Source organism: Parasteatoda tepidariorum, chromosome 9 (assembly GCF_043381705.1).
Source record: "Parasteatoda tepidariorum isolate YZ-2023 chromosome 9, CAS_Ptep_4.0, whole genome shotgun sequence".
Lineage (NCBI taxonomy): Eukaryota > Metazoa > Arthropoda > Arachnida > Araneae > Theridiidae > Parasteatoda > Parasteatoda tepidariorum.
In genome coordinates, this window is record NC_092212.1 from 3,774,805 (window position 1) to 3,788,087 (window position 13,283).

The following is a 13,283-nucleotide window of genomic DNA, read 5'->3' on the forward strand; positions in this document are numbered from 1 at the left end:
TATATATATATATACACTAGGTAGCACAAACCCCAGACAGCAAGACAGAGGGAGGTACATATTATCGTCTCATCTGTTGATTAAATTCAACCTTTGAAATGAAAATATTTTATTTCAATACTGTCAAGCACCGATTATCCGAACGGATCGTCCAATTATACAGATCGTTCAAGGACCGCGTGTTTTCTCAATTTTCTTTAAAAAAAATAGTAATTCAAATACTAGAAAAGTGTTGAAAAATGGCTTCTTCTGACTCTCGGGGGGTGCCCTTAAAAAGTCTGAAAAAGTTAAAAGATCTACTATATTTATTTATCCTAAGCCTAGAAAAAGTGTGAAGGAAATTTACTTAAAAATGTTCTCATACTTGTCAAATTATTCGGATTTGCTCTCGATTGGTTCGGATAATCGGCACCCTACACTATTATCACCTATAAATCATCCCTTTTAGAAATATTTACTTTAATAATTATAAAGAAAGCTTCGGGGGGTATTTAAAAGGCACCAGCTGGAACAATGAATTAACTAATTTAACTTATCAAATTAAATTTATTTAAAAAAAAAAAACCGTAAGCAAGAAAAGAGTTCACGTGACACTTAAAATATCTGTCGAAGTATCATCCTCAATAATTCTGATGTTAGCTGACTGCGATCCAAAGAAAACCAAATAGTTGGCAGAGGGCCGGGATAATCTGGTTGATAGGGAACTGGGCCCACGTCCAAGAGTTTGTGGGTTCGATCCCAGGCTGGTCAAAGTCTCCCGGTGTAGTAAATGGTGACTGATACATGTTAAATCAGTCGAGTCGCAAAGTCCTCTATGTTCTCATAATAAAATAATACTTCTGGGGGTACTGACCCAGGAGCTTCCTTGTCTTCTGGATTGGTTCATAATTACAAGGCTACGGAGTTCATCATTAGTAGTCGTAAACCCAAAATTGGGTCGGCTGTTCAATGACGGATATTTTTTAAGAAAAAAAAAAAAGCAGTTAGCAAAAAAATTTCTCTTTTGGGCGGATTTATTAGTAAATTTATCCTCATTTTGAGGAATTACATAGGTTAATATGCGTGTATAATTACTTTAATATACAAACCTTATTATTTATTAGTAAATTTATCCTCATTTTGAGGAATTACATTTGCTAATATGCATGTATAATTATTTTAATATACAAACCTTGACTCCTATGGAACCTCTCTCTGTGATGTCCCATTGGTCTGGAGATAAACGCTGGGCTGTAGCCTCGCTGATGTGAATTTTAAGAGCCTGCAACAATTGAAATAAAAGACTACTGAGTGCATATGAAATAAATGGATGGGAATTCCAATAAAGTATAAATATAGTAAGTATAAATAGTAAATATATAGTAATATAGTAAGTATAAATATACATACGGAAAACCTTCTAGAAAAGTTCTGGTTAGAAAATCACAGATAGATTATTATTACTGGGCTTTCTTTTTTCGAACACTTGATTTTGTTATAGCATAATAAATAAAAGAATGAATTTAATTTGTTTAAAGATTCTTAAGATCTATATTCCCCTATTTGACAATGGTAACTTCTCTTAAGGTAATATCGTTTAGAAAAATTTAGATTTTGATTTATAAAAGAGACATAATTTTCAAAGAAATCTTTATTTAAGTCATTTTTTATTTCTGGTTGATTAGATTATAGCGTAACATGGCATAGATTTTTCTTGCAAACGTGTTATTTTAGCGAACGAATTTTTCTTCGAGTAATACTTTAACTTGCTTAAATAATTAACAAAACGACAACAGTCAACGAGAAAACACACGCTAGCCAAATGGTGATAAAATAAACCGGATACAATAAACCAGAAGCTTTTTTGAAGAAAAAAATACTCTGCTCTAGAAATCATAGGGATTACTTTTACTATACAGGTTGTTTTAAAAAAACATGACAATGGTCAAATATCTCAAGAAATGAGCGTCGGGTAGAAAATATGAAAATGCAGTTGTGGTATATTTTCGAAAGATGCCAAAATTGATCCCGACCTCACTCTCTGCAAAAAAGGGTGGGGGAATCCAAAATATTAAATAGAAACCCGTTTGTTATTGCAGATTTGGATTCTACAGAATATATACCCTTATTTCTATTTGACCTAAAGAGCTACGGTAGCTCAGGGGTAACAGCGCTTGCCTCCCATTGAGGATACCCTAGTTGGAATCGCAGCGATGTTTGGTCTGCTCCCTTCTTGCACCAACCACAGTTCTGACATAAAATGTCGCCAGTAGTATGAATTAAAATCCCCTTGCCACCGATCTAACCTTTGGAAGATTTCGTTATCTTTTCTTATATATGTAATGAACATATTACAGTGATGACGTAAAGTATCCTCAGTGGTAGACGGATCATGAGTTAGAATGAGTTCTTCATGCAACGCAAGTGCGGGTTACTTCCCTCAAAAAGTTCTCCTCTACGGCAAATTTCTCCCAATACTTGATCCAGGAATTCCCTTATCTTCAGGATTGAGTTCAAAATTGCAAGGATATGGAGTTGAATATTGGTAGTCGTAAACAGATAATTCGGTCGGCTGTTCAACGGTTATGAAATTAAAAAATATCTATGTAATGCAAGTGTCAATTGGTTTCACCAAAATAGTCCTCCATGAAGGCTTGTCTGTCCCAGTGCTCGATCCAGGAATTCCCTTGCCTTTTGGGTCAGGTTCAAATTATAACACTACTGAGTTGAACTTAGATAGTGGAAAACCAAAAATGGGTCGGCTGTTCCATACTAGTTATAAAATAAAATAAAATATTGGACCTACAGATCTTTGCATTTTAGTTTATATACAGCGTATTTATCGCAAAATGGAAAGGGAGTACGAATAGTTAAAAATGGAGATATCTTGATTAATTCACGTCTGATCGAAAAAAGAAGAAGTGCGTTATTTGATATCTTAAGTAGCAGTTAATTCCGAAATATCTTGTTTGGAGCATAAGGGAAATTCCACTAGCGATAGACCCTTCAGGAGAAGTGGCGCAGATCCAGAAAGTTACCGTGTTTGATATCTTAAAATAAATTTTAAAATGCCCCACATTTGATCCACCGTCCCCTCCTCTAAGGTTGAGGTGATTTCCAAAGAATACGGCTGAGTTTCGTAACATTTTCACTTATTTTCAAAATATCAAACACCAAGACATCTTTGATCAATTGCATTTAAAAAAAAATGCCTGTTTATAGTCTCAATGAGGTGTTCAAGAATAAGGGATAAAGGCAATTTCTCAATTTGAAATATCTCTAAATAAGAGACTTACATCGCTGGTGCTTTCCATTCTTGAAGCAGTGTTTACAGTGTCACCAAAAAGGCAGTATCTGGGCATTTTAAGACCGACTACTCCAGCAACAACAGCTCCAGAGTGGATACCTACAAAACACATGTAGGTCTATGATCAGAAGAACAAGAGGTATGGTTAAGATATGGTTAGTAGAAAATTCTAACTAACTTTTGGTCCAGTGATCGTAGATCACATATTAACGTGTAATTTTCATGGTTTAATTGGTATAATTTTATAGGTAGGTTCTTAATTTACGTCGCACTGGAGATGCTCAATGGGCTGCGATCCGAAGACACGCCATCGGAATTTTGAGCCGCTGCAGAGGGGATGACTCCCCTGCTTTCGTAGTCCGACGACCTTTGTGCGAAATCGAGCACTTTACGGTAGAATAGTTTAACGAGGATCTATACCACGCACCCTTGGGCCCTACGCAGGCTGGTCAATGTGGTCACCCACTCGCTTACTGACCGCAGCCAAAGATGCGTGACTTACGGAGATGCGGAACCGTGTCTTTACGATCAGTCCACTGCGGGACTCATGGTTTAATATTTCAATGCATTAGTACTTATCGTCTTTCTAAAAAGACGGATCTCCTATTAAAAAGGTTGTAAGTGGTGGCACAAGTGTTTTATTGTTTATTTTTTTTTGAAGAACCAAGCGAGATATCAACCATAAAATTTATAATAATCAGAAAATATTTATATTTGGAACTGACAGTGTCCTTAGAGCAAAGTTTAAGTAGTAGAGAACTCGAGACAACTATATTTTTTCGTAAACCCAGCTTTTGAAGTGGTCTGATGTTAATGGCTTAAAATACACGCGGTTAAGTAGACAAAAAAGAATAAGAAAATGTACTTTTTCCAGTTAGGTAGGTAATTTATTTACGTCGCATAGAACTACACAATCCAGTTCGAACGTGGGCGACCCTCTATGACACTACTATAGTTTGTCTACGGTAAGAACTCCCCCACTACAAAGTCAGAGATCGTCCGCTGTTATGGAAGCAAGAATAGAGCATTTCAGGGAGGGTAGTTTCTCTCAATAGACCGAAGAAAAAGATTCCCTTTCCCTCACCGACCCGAGCGAAAGGCTGTCCTAAACAGCCGTCCCACATTTACCATAGTCACCGCCACATGTCTAGACGAATGGATAGGGGATTTCTTACTTTAGACAAACTATAAATCTTCCTAACTCATGTTTTACTGTAGAGGGAGGCGTGATGGCTCGTTCGCCTTCCATTAAAGTGAACCGGGTAGGAATCTCAGCAACGGCTGTTAGGTACGAATTCTGAATCCGGCTAGCACCGACCACAGTGACGTAAAAGATCCTTAGTGGTCGACGGATCATGGGTTACAAAATGACAAGGATACGGAGTTGAACATTTGTAGTCGTAAACCCAAAAAATTGTGCAGGCTGTTCAACAACGGTAATATAATATAAAATGACAGGCTTCTTTATTCGATAACTTATAGGTTTTAAGCGACTACTTTGTATAATGTTGATTCTAATAAAGATAGTGACGTACCAACTCTTATTTTGAGGCTCTCTCCAGTGGAGGGATCCTTGAGGTCTCCTATCACATCCACCATGTCTAGAGCCATGTGACACACCTTGTCCGCCTGCTTTTCTTCTACATCCGGGGCACCGGACACAACCATGTAAGCATCACCAATAGTCTCCACCTGGCGGCAGATATTACTACTGATTACATGATACAGGAACATATTTTAGAACCTTAACCCTCTAAAAGGCAGTGGGAAGTATACTTCCCACTAAAGTCATTCATTTCTAAAAATCAATGAGATGATATTTTCGCACCTATGATTTATGTGGTCATCTTTCGATGGCTTCAGAAAATTAAAAAAACATAGCAAAAAAGATGATTTTGCTTACAAATACGTGGGAAGCAATAAAGGTTGCGTAAGGTCAGGAACAGGGGCAGACACGTGGGTGCTATTTTCTCTTATGTTTTAACCGTTTGTTCTTTTGATCATTTCTGAAAGAGTTTATTTGTATTCATAAACATTAAGTTTATTTATTCGGCTATTTATAAGTACACAAGTACAGTTTCTTTACATTGGGCAAAAAATATCAAAAAATTTCCATCTACCTCCTTAACTGAATTTTAAAAAAATGGTCTTAAAAATCAAAGTAATTTTAGATAAGATAAAATAATTTTTTTTACTAACTAATCTCAATCCTAAAAATATTTTATGTTAACATTTCTAGAAAAAAGTGTCTCGATATAGGGGAAAACTACTATTTAGTAAAATAAGACTGACAACTGAATTAAATACAGTCACCATTAAAGACGATATACACACTGAAGTGCAACAAGAGATGCGAAAAATCGAGGAATATTGAAATAAGGGAATGAACCCAAGAACTTTAGTAAATTTTGGAAAGATGAGAAATTTTGCAATTCATTATTTGTGGAGGTGACATTTTTAGTTTCATGTAATTAATTAATTTTTAAAAAACAAAGAATAATTATAATATAATAAATGACACACCATTAAAAATGATATACAACATTAAAAGCAATTTACTGAAAGTGATGTACTTTTAAATCGCTTGCATAAATGACCAATTTCGTAAAAACTCTAGATTGTTGAGAAACGGAATGCAGATTTGTAATCAGCAATGCAAAAAGATGAAAGATTCGTGCAAAAATTTCATGCAAGAGAGAAAAAAAATTGCTCCCCAGTATTTTCATTATTTTAGCAATATTATTTTAAAATAAATTACACGCATACGTTATAGTTAGAAAATATAATTTTTTTAAAAATAAATATATGCGAGTTATGGAATCCTTCAAATCTATACACATAAAAATGAATGCCTGTCTGTAGATGTTTGTGTGTGTCCTTTATAGGCTCCTAAACCATCCAACCGAATGCGATAAAATTTGGCATATCGAAGCTCGAGGATGGTCATTGTCGACCGTAGAACATTCTACGACAAACCTTTTAAGCGGGATTAGCGAAAAACGAAATGAAATTTTCTGATTGTTTAAATATTAGCCATTGTTTTAAATTTTAATATAAACGATTCAGTTTTCAAATATTTTGAAGACATCATCAGTGATATTTTCTAGCTTATAGCTCTGTTTGTTCTGAAAAGTTAATTATATACACTTTAATATTAAATTATGTTTTATACGCCTAAATATTTCCCCACTTAAATACAAAATTTAAATACAATTAAAACTGAAAGAGTTGCAACGTGCTCAGAGTACAGCTGGTAAAAAATAAAATGTATTTTTCGATACAGTGAATTAGATAAAAAATATATGGCTATGCGGGCGCAGTTGAGATAGTCTTCTATTTTGTTTCAGTGGCCGATAATAATAGAAACGACATTCTTCCTGCCAGGCTCGGAATCCAATTAATTGCGCTTCTTGTCGGAATGATTACGCAATCAACCCTCACAATCAGGCGCCTGATTAAATTCATTCTGTGAATTAGATCTCCGAATAAATTAATTCTTCTGATGTCAACACATTAGGCTTTTCAGTTCTCACCGTTAGTTTAAAGAAATTCAAAATTGATGATACAAGAATTATCTCTTTTCTATTCTCTCCTTGGAGTCATAAACTATCTATAACTAAAACTATTTTTTAAAACTATTATTAGTTTGATATGCATGTATGCTTAAATCGGTTAGATTAAACAGTAGTTTCAGATAGTTCATTTTTTTAGCAATAGAGTCAAAAATGACTTGTTTTTTTTACTACCAGTAATTAATATCTCCAGATAATTTATAAAAAAATGGATGGTTATAGTTCCCACTTACATTTATTAAAAAATTCACCATTAGTTATTCAATTATTTTATTTTTACACTTAATTAAGCAAAACGTCGACTATGATCAGTAAAAAAATGTATAGACTAGGAGTTGTATGGATTTTATGCAAAAATTAAAGAACAATTTTCGACTGATGATCTAGATTCTAGATCTAGGCAAGAGAGGAATTGTTTCATTTTTGTATGTTTTCATGTGGAATTTAATGAAGTTAAAATTCAGTTGATGAAGAAGATGTGTGGAATTAATGATTAAATAGATTATTCTTCTAGATAAAAAAATTATTCTTTCTAAACATGAATTTATAACTCTTCTAAAAAAAAGGAAAAAAGAGAGCTAAACACACTGAATAACTTTTAATTTAATGATCGGGTTTTCATGTACTAAGATTCAAACTTAATGGTTTACTAGGGTGACCTCAAATATTAATTCAAAATTTAATTTGTGCAGACGATATTTTAAGTTATGTTATCAGGCACGAAAACGTACGCTCTCTGGGCAAACGTGCCGTTTGTAAACGAATTTAGATTCCGTACCCTTAATATATTTGGGTTTAGCCGCAAACTAGGGTCCAAATAAATCATTGAAGAGAGTGGTACAAAGTTTGGTCCCCTAATTGCAAATTTTACTTTTTGAGTAATTTTTTTTCCTAGAGAACTTTTAAAGTGAATTGAAATTTTTTTGAATGCAATTATAAAATTTGTTTCGTTTAAGATAATTCCATGCAAAAATATTTTTTTTAAAATTATTTATTATTCTTACATTATTTTATTTAGTTTTGAACTGTAAGGTAAACAATATTTGGAATCATTTTGAAGAATGTAATTTTATATGGCAAAATACAAAATTTGAACGAAATTCGTCGAATAATTCATGAGAAATCGAATTTTGAAAAAGTCGCTTATTCGATTTCTCAGGAAATATTCGATCGATTTTGCTCAAAATTAACATTTTATTAAGTGTCCAGAAAACTGATTTAAATAAAAAAAAAACAACAACCTTTTTTCGAATAAAAACAAGGTAATCAGTTTTATTCATAAAATAAAATTTCAATTTCTTAATTTAATAGTTTCCTGTTTATTTTATAAAAGATCATAAAATAGGAAGATTCGACAATCACATCGCCAAATTAATTCTGAAATGCAATGTAGCAAACTTTAATGATAGTTTTGAGAACCAGAACGATGAAGTACATTGCGTCACACTTTCTTAGTGATTTGACACAATCAAGTCTTCCAATTTTTTATTTAAAATACATCCGTTATTGCATCTAGTAAGCCTGGTTGGCAGGTCGCTGGACTCACGTTCGGGAGTTCGAATCTAGCCGGCCGAAGACTCCCCGTGTAGTAAATGGTGACTGGTGCACGTTAAATCTGTTGCGTCGCAAAGTCCTCAATGTTCCCATAAGAAATTATATCTCTTGGGGTACTGAAGTGGAGATGGATCGTTCCCTGGTTCAGGTCAAAATTATGATCTGTGGATGAATGAATGGATGACGCTCTGTAAATGGGAGTGACGCATGGGTGTGGCAGAAACAATCGCACCCCTTCTTCCTTAATGGCTGACGACAACAACAACAACATTACATCTAGTTTTAAGGACTAAGCAAAAAGAATAACGATAATTCTCTTCATTCCCATTTATCTTCGCTACATAATTCATCGATATATCTATTTTATTTTAATTTTATGACCGCCGTTGAACAGCCGACCCGATTTTTAGGTTTGCGTCTACTAATGTTCAACTCCGTAGCCTTGTGACTTTGAACCAATCCAGAAGACAAGGAAACTCCTGGATCAGTACCCCCAGAGGTATTGATTTGTTGTGGGAACATGGAGGACTTTGAGACTCGAAAGATTTAACGTGCATCAGTCACCATTTACTACACGGGGAGTCTTCGACCAAGGGGACCGAACACACGAACTCTTGGACATGGGCCCGGCACCCCACCGTCCAGGCTATCCCGGCCTAGCGATATATCTATTATTACTGACTATTAATCTATTATGTATTATATCGTATTACGCAATTTATCTATTATCACTGACTATTATGCACACGATGAAGGAGGCTCAGGTACCATTAGATAAGTGAAGTGAAATTCTTATTTAATGAATGGATGATACGAAGACAAAATTTTTCATGCCCAATTCTGCTTATTCTGTTACTACAGGTCATGATTGTCACAATGTGTGAATCTTTGACGAGGTATGCTCGAGGAGGAAGAATCTCATGAATGACTTGAAACTATATTTAATAATACAACAAAAACTCATAAGTATAACAAAATAACATGCTAGCCAAATAGGTAATAGAAGAATATCAACAAACATGAACTGTATTTAACATCTGGGCACCTTTTCCCATTCATCTTTAAATTAAATTTATGGTGTTTGGATGAGATGGTGGAATGCAAATGAAGTATTCATGTGGATAATTGAGTTCTGACTGTGTAGTTAGATGCAGATAAAACCATAATGTGAGGTACAACTTGAACTAAGCTGCTATGGTGAAAATGAGGTATGCTGCTGGTGTCGGGAATATGCAATAGTATGCTGCTATTAGTCTCTTGTCTTCAGTTGAATTTTCACACAGGAATATTTCAGTGGCTTTTTCATAAATTTTGATCTTTAATTATATGTTTCTCTATTACATCTATTTTGAGATATATTCAACTCTATGGGTGTATTGTGTCGTTTCTTACGAGCTTTACCTATCCTTCTTAGTATGTTTATCTGACAGACTATTAATTTGTTCAGCTGAGTTTGCGTTACATTTGCCCAGACTGGTGAGGCATATTTAAGGATGGGGCGGATCATGGATAAATAGAGCAATCTTTTGAGTCTTAGTGCCATGTTGGATTGATAGAGTAGTACCTGGAGTTTGCCGCATGCTGCTTGTGCTTTACTGGTTATGCTCTTGATGTGATCGTTCCAGTTGAATTTGCTATTAAGGATGAGTCCCAGGTATTTGGCTTTATCAATTACCTGCATTTTTTCATTGAATAGTAAACATCAATTAGTAAAGTCTTTAAATACTCTCTCTGGATCGAGCACCGTTGTTCCACAACTAAAGACTGTCGTCATGGATTTGTTAGTGGGGACGTCGGCTGACATCGCACAGCAATAATTAGTTAGGCTGAGGATGTGAATATATTGACAATTTGTAAAATTTTTTAAGCAACAGCGTACGTCACAGTAACGACAACTTAGATTCGAAATTTAGAAATGGTTAATTCATTATACAGGTTAATCAATGAGAAGTAGCGCTTACTTTCTTCTCTGTGTGTGAACAGCCTGGGCTACCAACGACTACGCTTTTTGCAAAATATTTTCGTAGACAATTAAAAGACAATTCGTAGACAATTAGAGTCGCAGACAACTAAAAAATTAAGCTTTCTGAATTCTCGAATAAATGAACATTTTAAAAAGGAAGAAAGAAATCTTTTGGGTCACGTCTTCTTCTTTTTTCCAGACATGCGTTGGGTCACGCTTGCTAATTTAATTGTTTCATTAAAAAAAATTTAAAACTGAGAAAGAATTGTGAATACCTTGTAGACTTGGTGCTTGCTGGTGAGTTGATCAAAGAGGCTGTACATGCAATTCAACATAGACACCACTTCCATAGGTGCGATGCGACTGCAGATTTCGGTGAATGTCACTACGTCACTGAACAGGATGGTCACGCACTCAAAAAACTGAAAGAAAAAAACCCCATTTAGATGCCGTATATTTAAGAAACTTACAATCTCAAGGTATTTCCTAATAACTAATCTTACTACTATTTTTTCTCTCCTAAGAATCCATATAAAATATGAAATGTTACGAGCATCATTTCTGAGTGTCACCAAATAAAATGAAGTGAAAAAAAAAATGAAAGTGCAACTTAAAAGCAAAAACCAAGAGCTCAGGTCATTTTGAAAGGGAGCTGCGTTGCATTTTCAGCAGTATTTCCTGCATCAAAGACTTTTTGCATAAACACACGTATAAGCTCGTACACACACGTACATGTTGAACAAAACACATCAGACAGCTATAACACTCATGAAGCATTCTTACTGCATGTGATGTTCGCAAGCGATCGTACGTCAATGCGATTCGCATTTGCGTAAGCAGTTCGTCTTAACATGCTGTTTCTAAACATAGAGTAATCGAATGCAGTGCGAATGCTCCCTATGCTTCTTTCCTACTGATGACGAATTCCTATATGTTTCCGTAAGGAAGAGCAGAAGTGATGAACCCACGATAAAGCGAAAGTATGGTAATCTGCCTCTTAGTAATAGCTTGCCACTTCAATGTGTGGACTGCCTAATACTTTATGTGCAATAATTGAAGAATTTTTAAAATTTATTTTCATTTAATTAGTCTATAAATATTTAAAAAAACATGAAATCATTCACATGAAAAACATTTCCATTGCTTTTGCTGCTGAATGTTTTAATTATGTTAAGAAATATTATAAAGCTGTATGAATATAGATATGAGTATAGTATATACGCGTTTTGTGCTTATAAAAAAGGGCAAATGAGCTTCTAGTTGCAAAACTCAGTTTACTGTATGCACATAAATCCATCTCGATTACAAAAACATTGTTCCATAGAGAGTGTACCTGGCATGTATCGACAGCTGCCTCACCCCTTCTGAGTCTGTCGGCCACTTGTTTGGGAATCATTTGGTAGAGAAGTTCGTCTGTTCTCTTCATTTCAACGTCCAGCTTCCGCATCGACTCCTCCAGTTGTCGGCTCTTCTGCAGCTCCTATAAGAATCGCATATATTCTACAAAAAATATGCATTATATAAATTATCAAAACTCAGTGTAAGCTACAAGCTACGTCAAACACATTGGAAAGAAAATTCTGACATAATTCGTTTTAACTTGGAAGCTGCAACCACTGCAATCAGTTAATCATTTTAAGTAATGACTTCAATGACAGAAAGTCTCCCCTCAGTTTCGCCTGATCAGATCACTTAAATAAACAGTTTATGATTGAACCAGCTCCCAATATAAAATTTTGCAAAACACAATTTATCTTATTTCAATAGTCATTTATTTGATGTGGTGGTTTACAACAAAGTCAGAAAAATTAAAATTCTTTTAACAAGTACACTTTAAGATATCTTGAAAGTTACAGTGGTTTTCAACCGAATCATTGCAAATCGTTTAATCCTATTTCACCTTTAATTTCGAAATGAGAAATGCTTACTTGATCTAAGGCCAACTTGAGTTCAGCTGACTGCTGTTGCCCGGCAAGAACCATATCTCTGCTGAAATCATGCATACTTAGATCATTGATGTAGAGGCCAGTGTGCAGCATTGCGTCAAGGCTTCGCATCCTGAATGAAAATACACATACTTTATTACAAAATACAAACAAGATCACTCGTAAATGATTCTTTTCAAGTCTAGTGGATCACGGTTGTGGTCTGGCATTTAATTTGTAGAGAAATGTATTTGATGTAACAAAAAAGAAATAAAAAAAATGATTTAATGATGACTTAAAAATGTGTTTCATTAGTGCACCCTCTAGAAACTGCAGAATTTTCGTAGTTTCAGAAAAATATTTTTCCTAATGTTAGGAAAGATAGTGTAATATTATTATAATAAAAAAGATTAGCACTCAGTATAAATAATTTAAATACACCTATAAAAGGTTAAATTATATATTCAGTTGAGATTCTTATCGTTTAATTTACGTTACGTAAACGCTTCTCACTCACCGTTCCTCATCATTTTTAGTTTAAATCAGATGGAGGGGCAGAAAACCCTTTTGACTAGGTACTCCAAATGCAGAGCTTAAATCGGTAATCAGTTGAAATTCTTACAATTGCAAAACCACTACCTTATCAAACTATCCCAACGAAAACAAAGAGGCCAACTGTACCAGATATGAGTTAATATTAAAAAAAAAAAAAAAACAGTAGAGTACTACAAACTTAAATTTGCAGATCTTCTGTTAATTTTTTAATTTTGCTAACTTTTTACCCGGCTTAGCTGCAACAAAGTGGCATATTACATAAGCTATTGAATTAATGTAAAAGTAGTGGTTAGTAGAAACCCTATAAACCGAATTTACTGAACCAAGAATCATACATTAAAAGACTATCACTCGAAAATACACTCGTGTAAAAAAATTAAAAGAATTTGCAGACCTAGTCGATTATATCTACAGCTACTGATCCAGTT

At 34.5% G+C, this 13,283-nt stretch overlaps 1 protein-coding gene across 1 annotated transcript in view; it reads right to left on the minus strand.

The window, feature by feature from the left end:
* The window catches only part of LOC107446729 (soluble guanylate cyclase 88E), a 71,825-nt gene that overhangs the window by 1,541 nt on the left and 57,001 nt on the right, over positions 1-13,283 (minus strand). The window contains exons 6-11 of the mRNA XM_043051746.2: positions 12,304-12,433; positions 11,709-11,855; positions 10,651-10,797; positions 4,822-4,978; positions 3,276-3,385; positions 1,172-1,261 (exon numbers count right to left, since the gene is read on the minus strand). Coding sequence (XP_042907680.1) covers positions 1,172-1,261; positions 3,276-3,385; positions 4,822-4,978; positions 10,651-10,797; positions 11,709-11,855; positions 12,304-12,433 — 781 coding nt within the window. The remainder of the gene's footprint in view (positions 1-1,171; positions 1,262-3,275; positions 3,386-4,821; positions 4,979-10,650; positions 10,798-11,708; positions 11,856-12,303; positions 12,434-13,283) is intronic.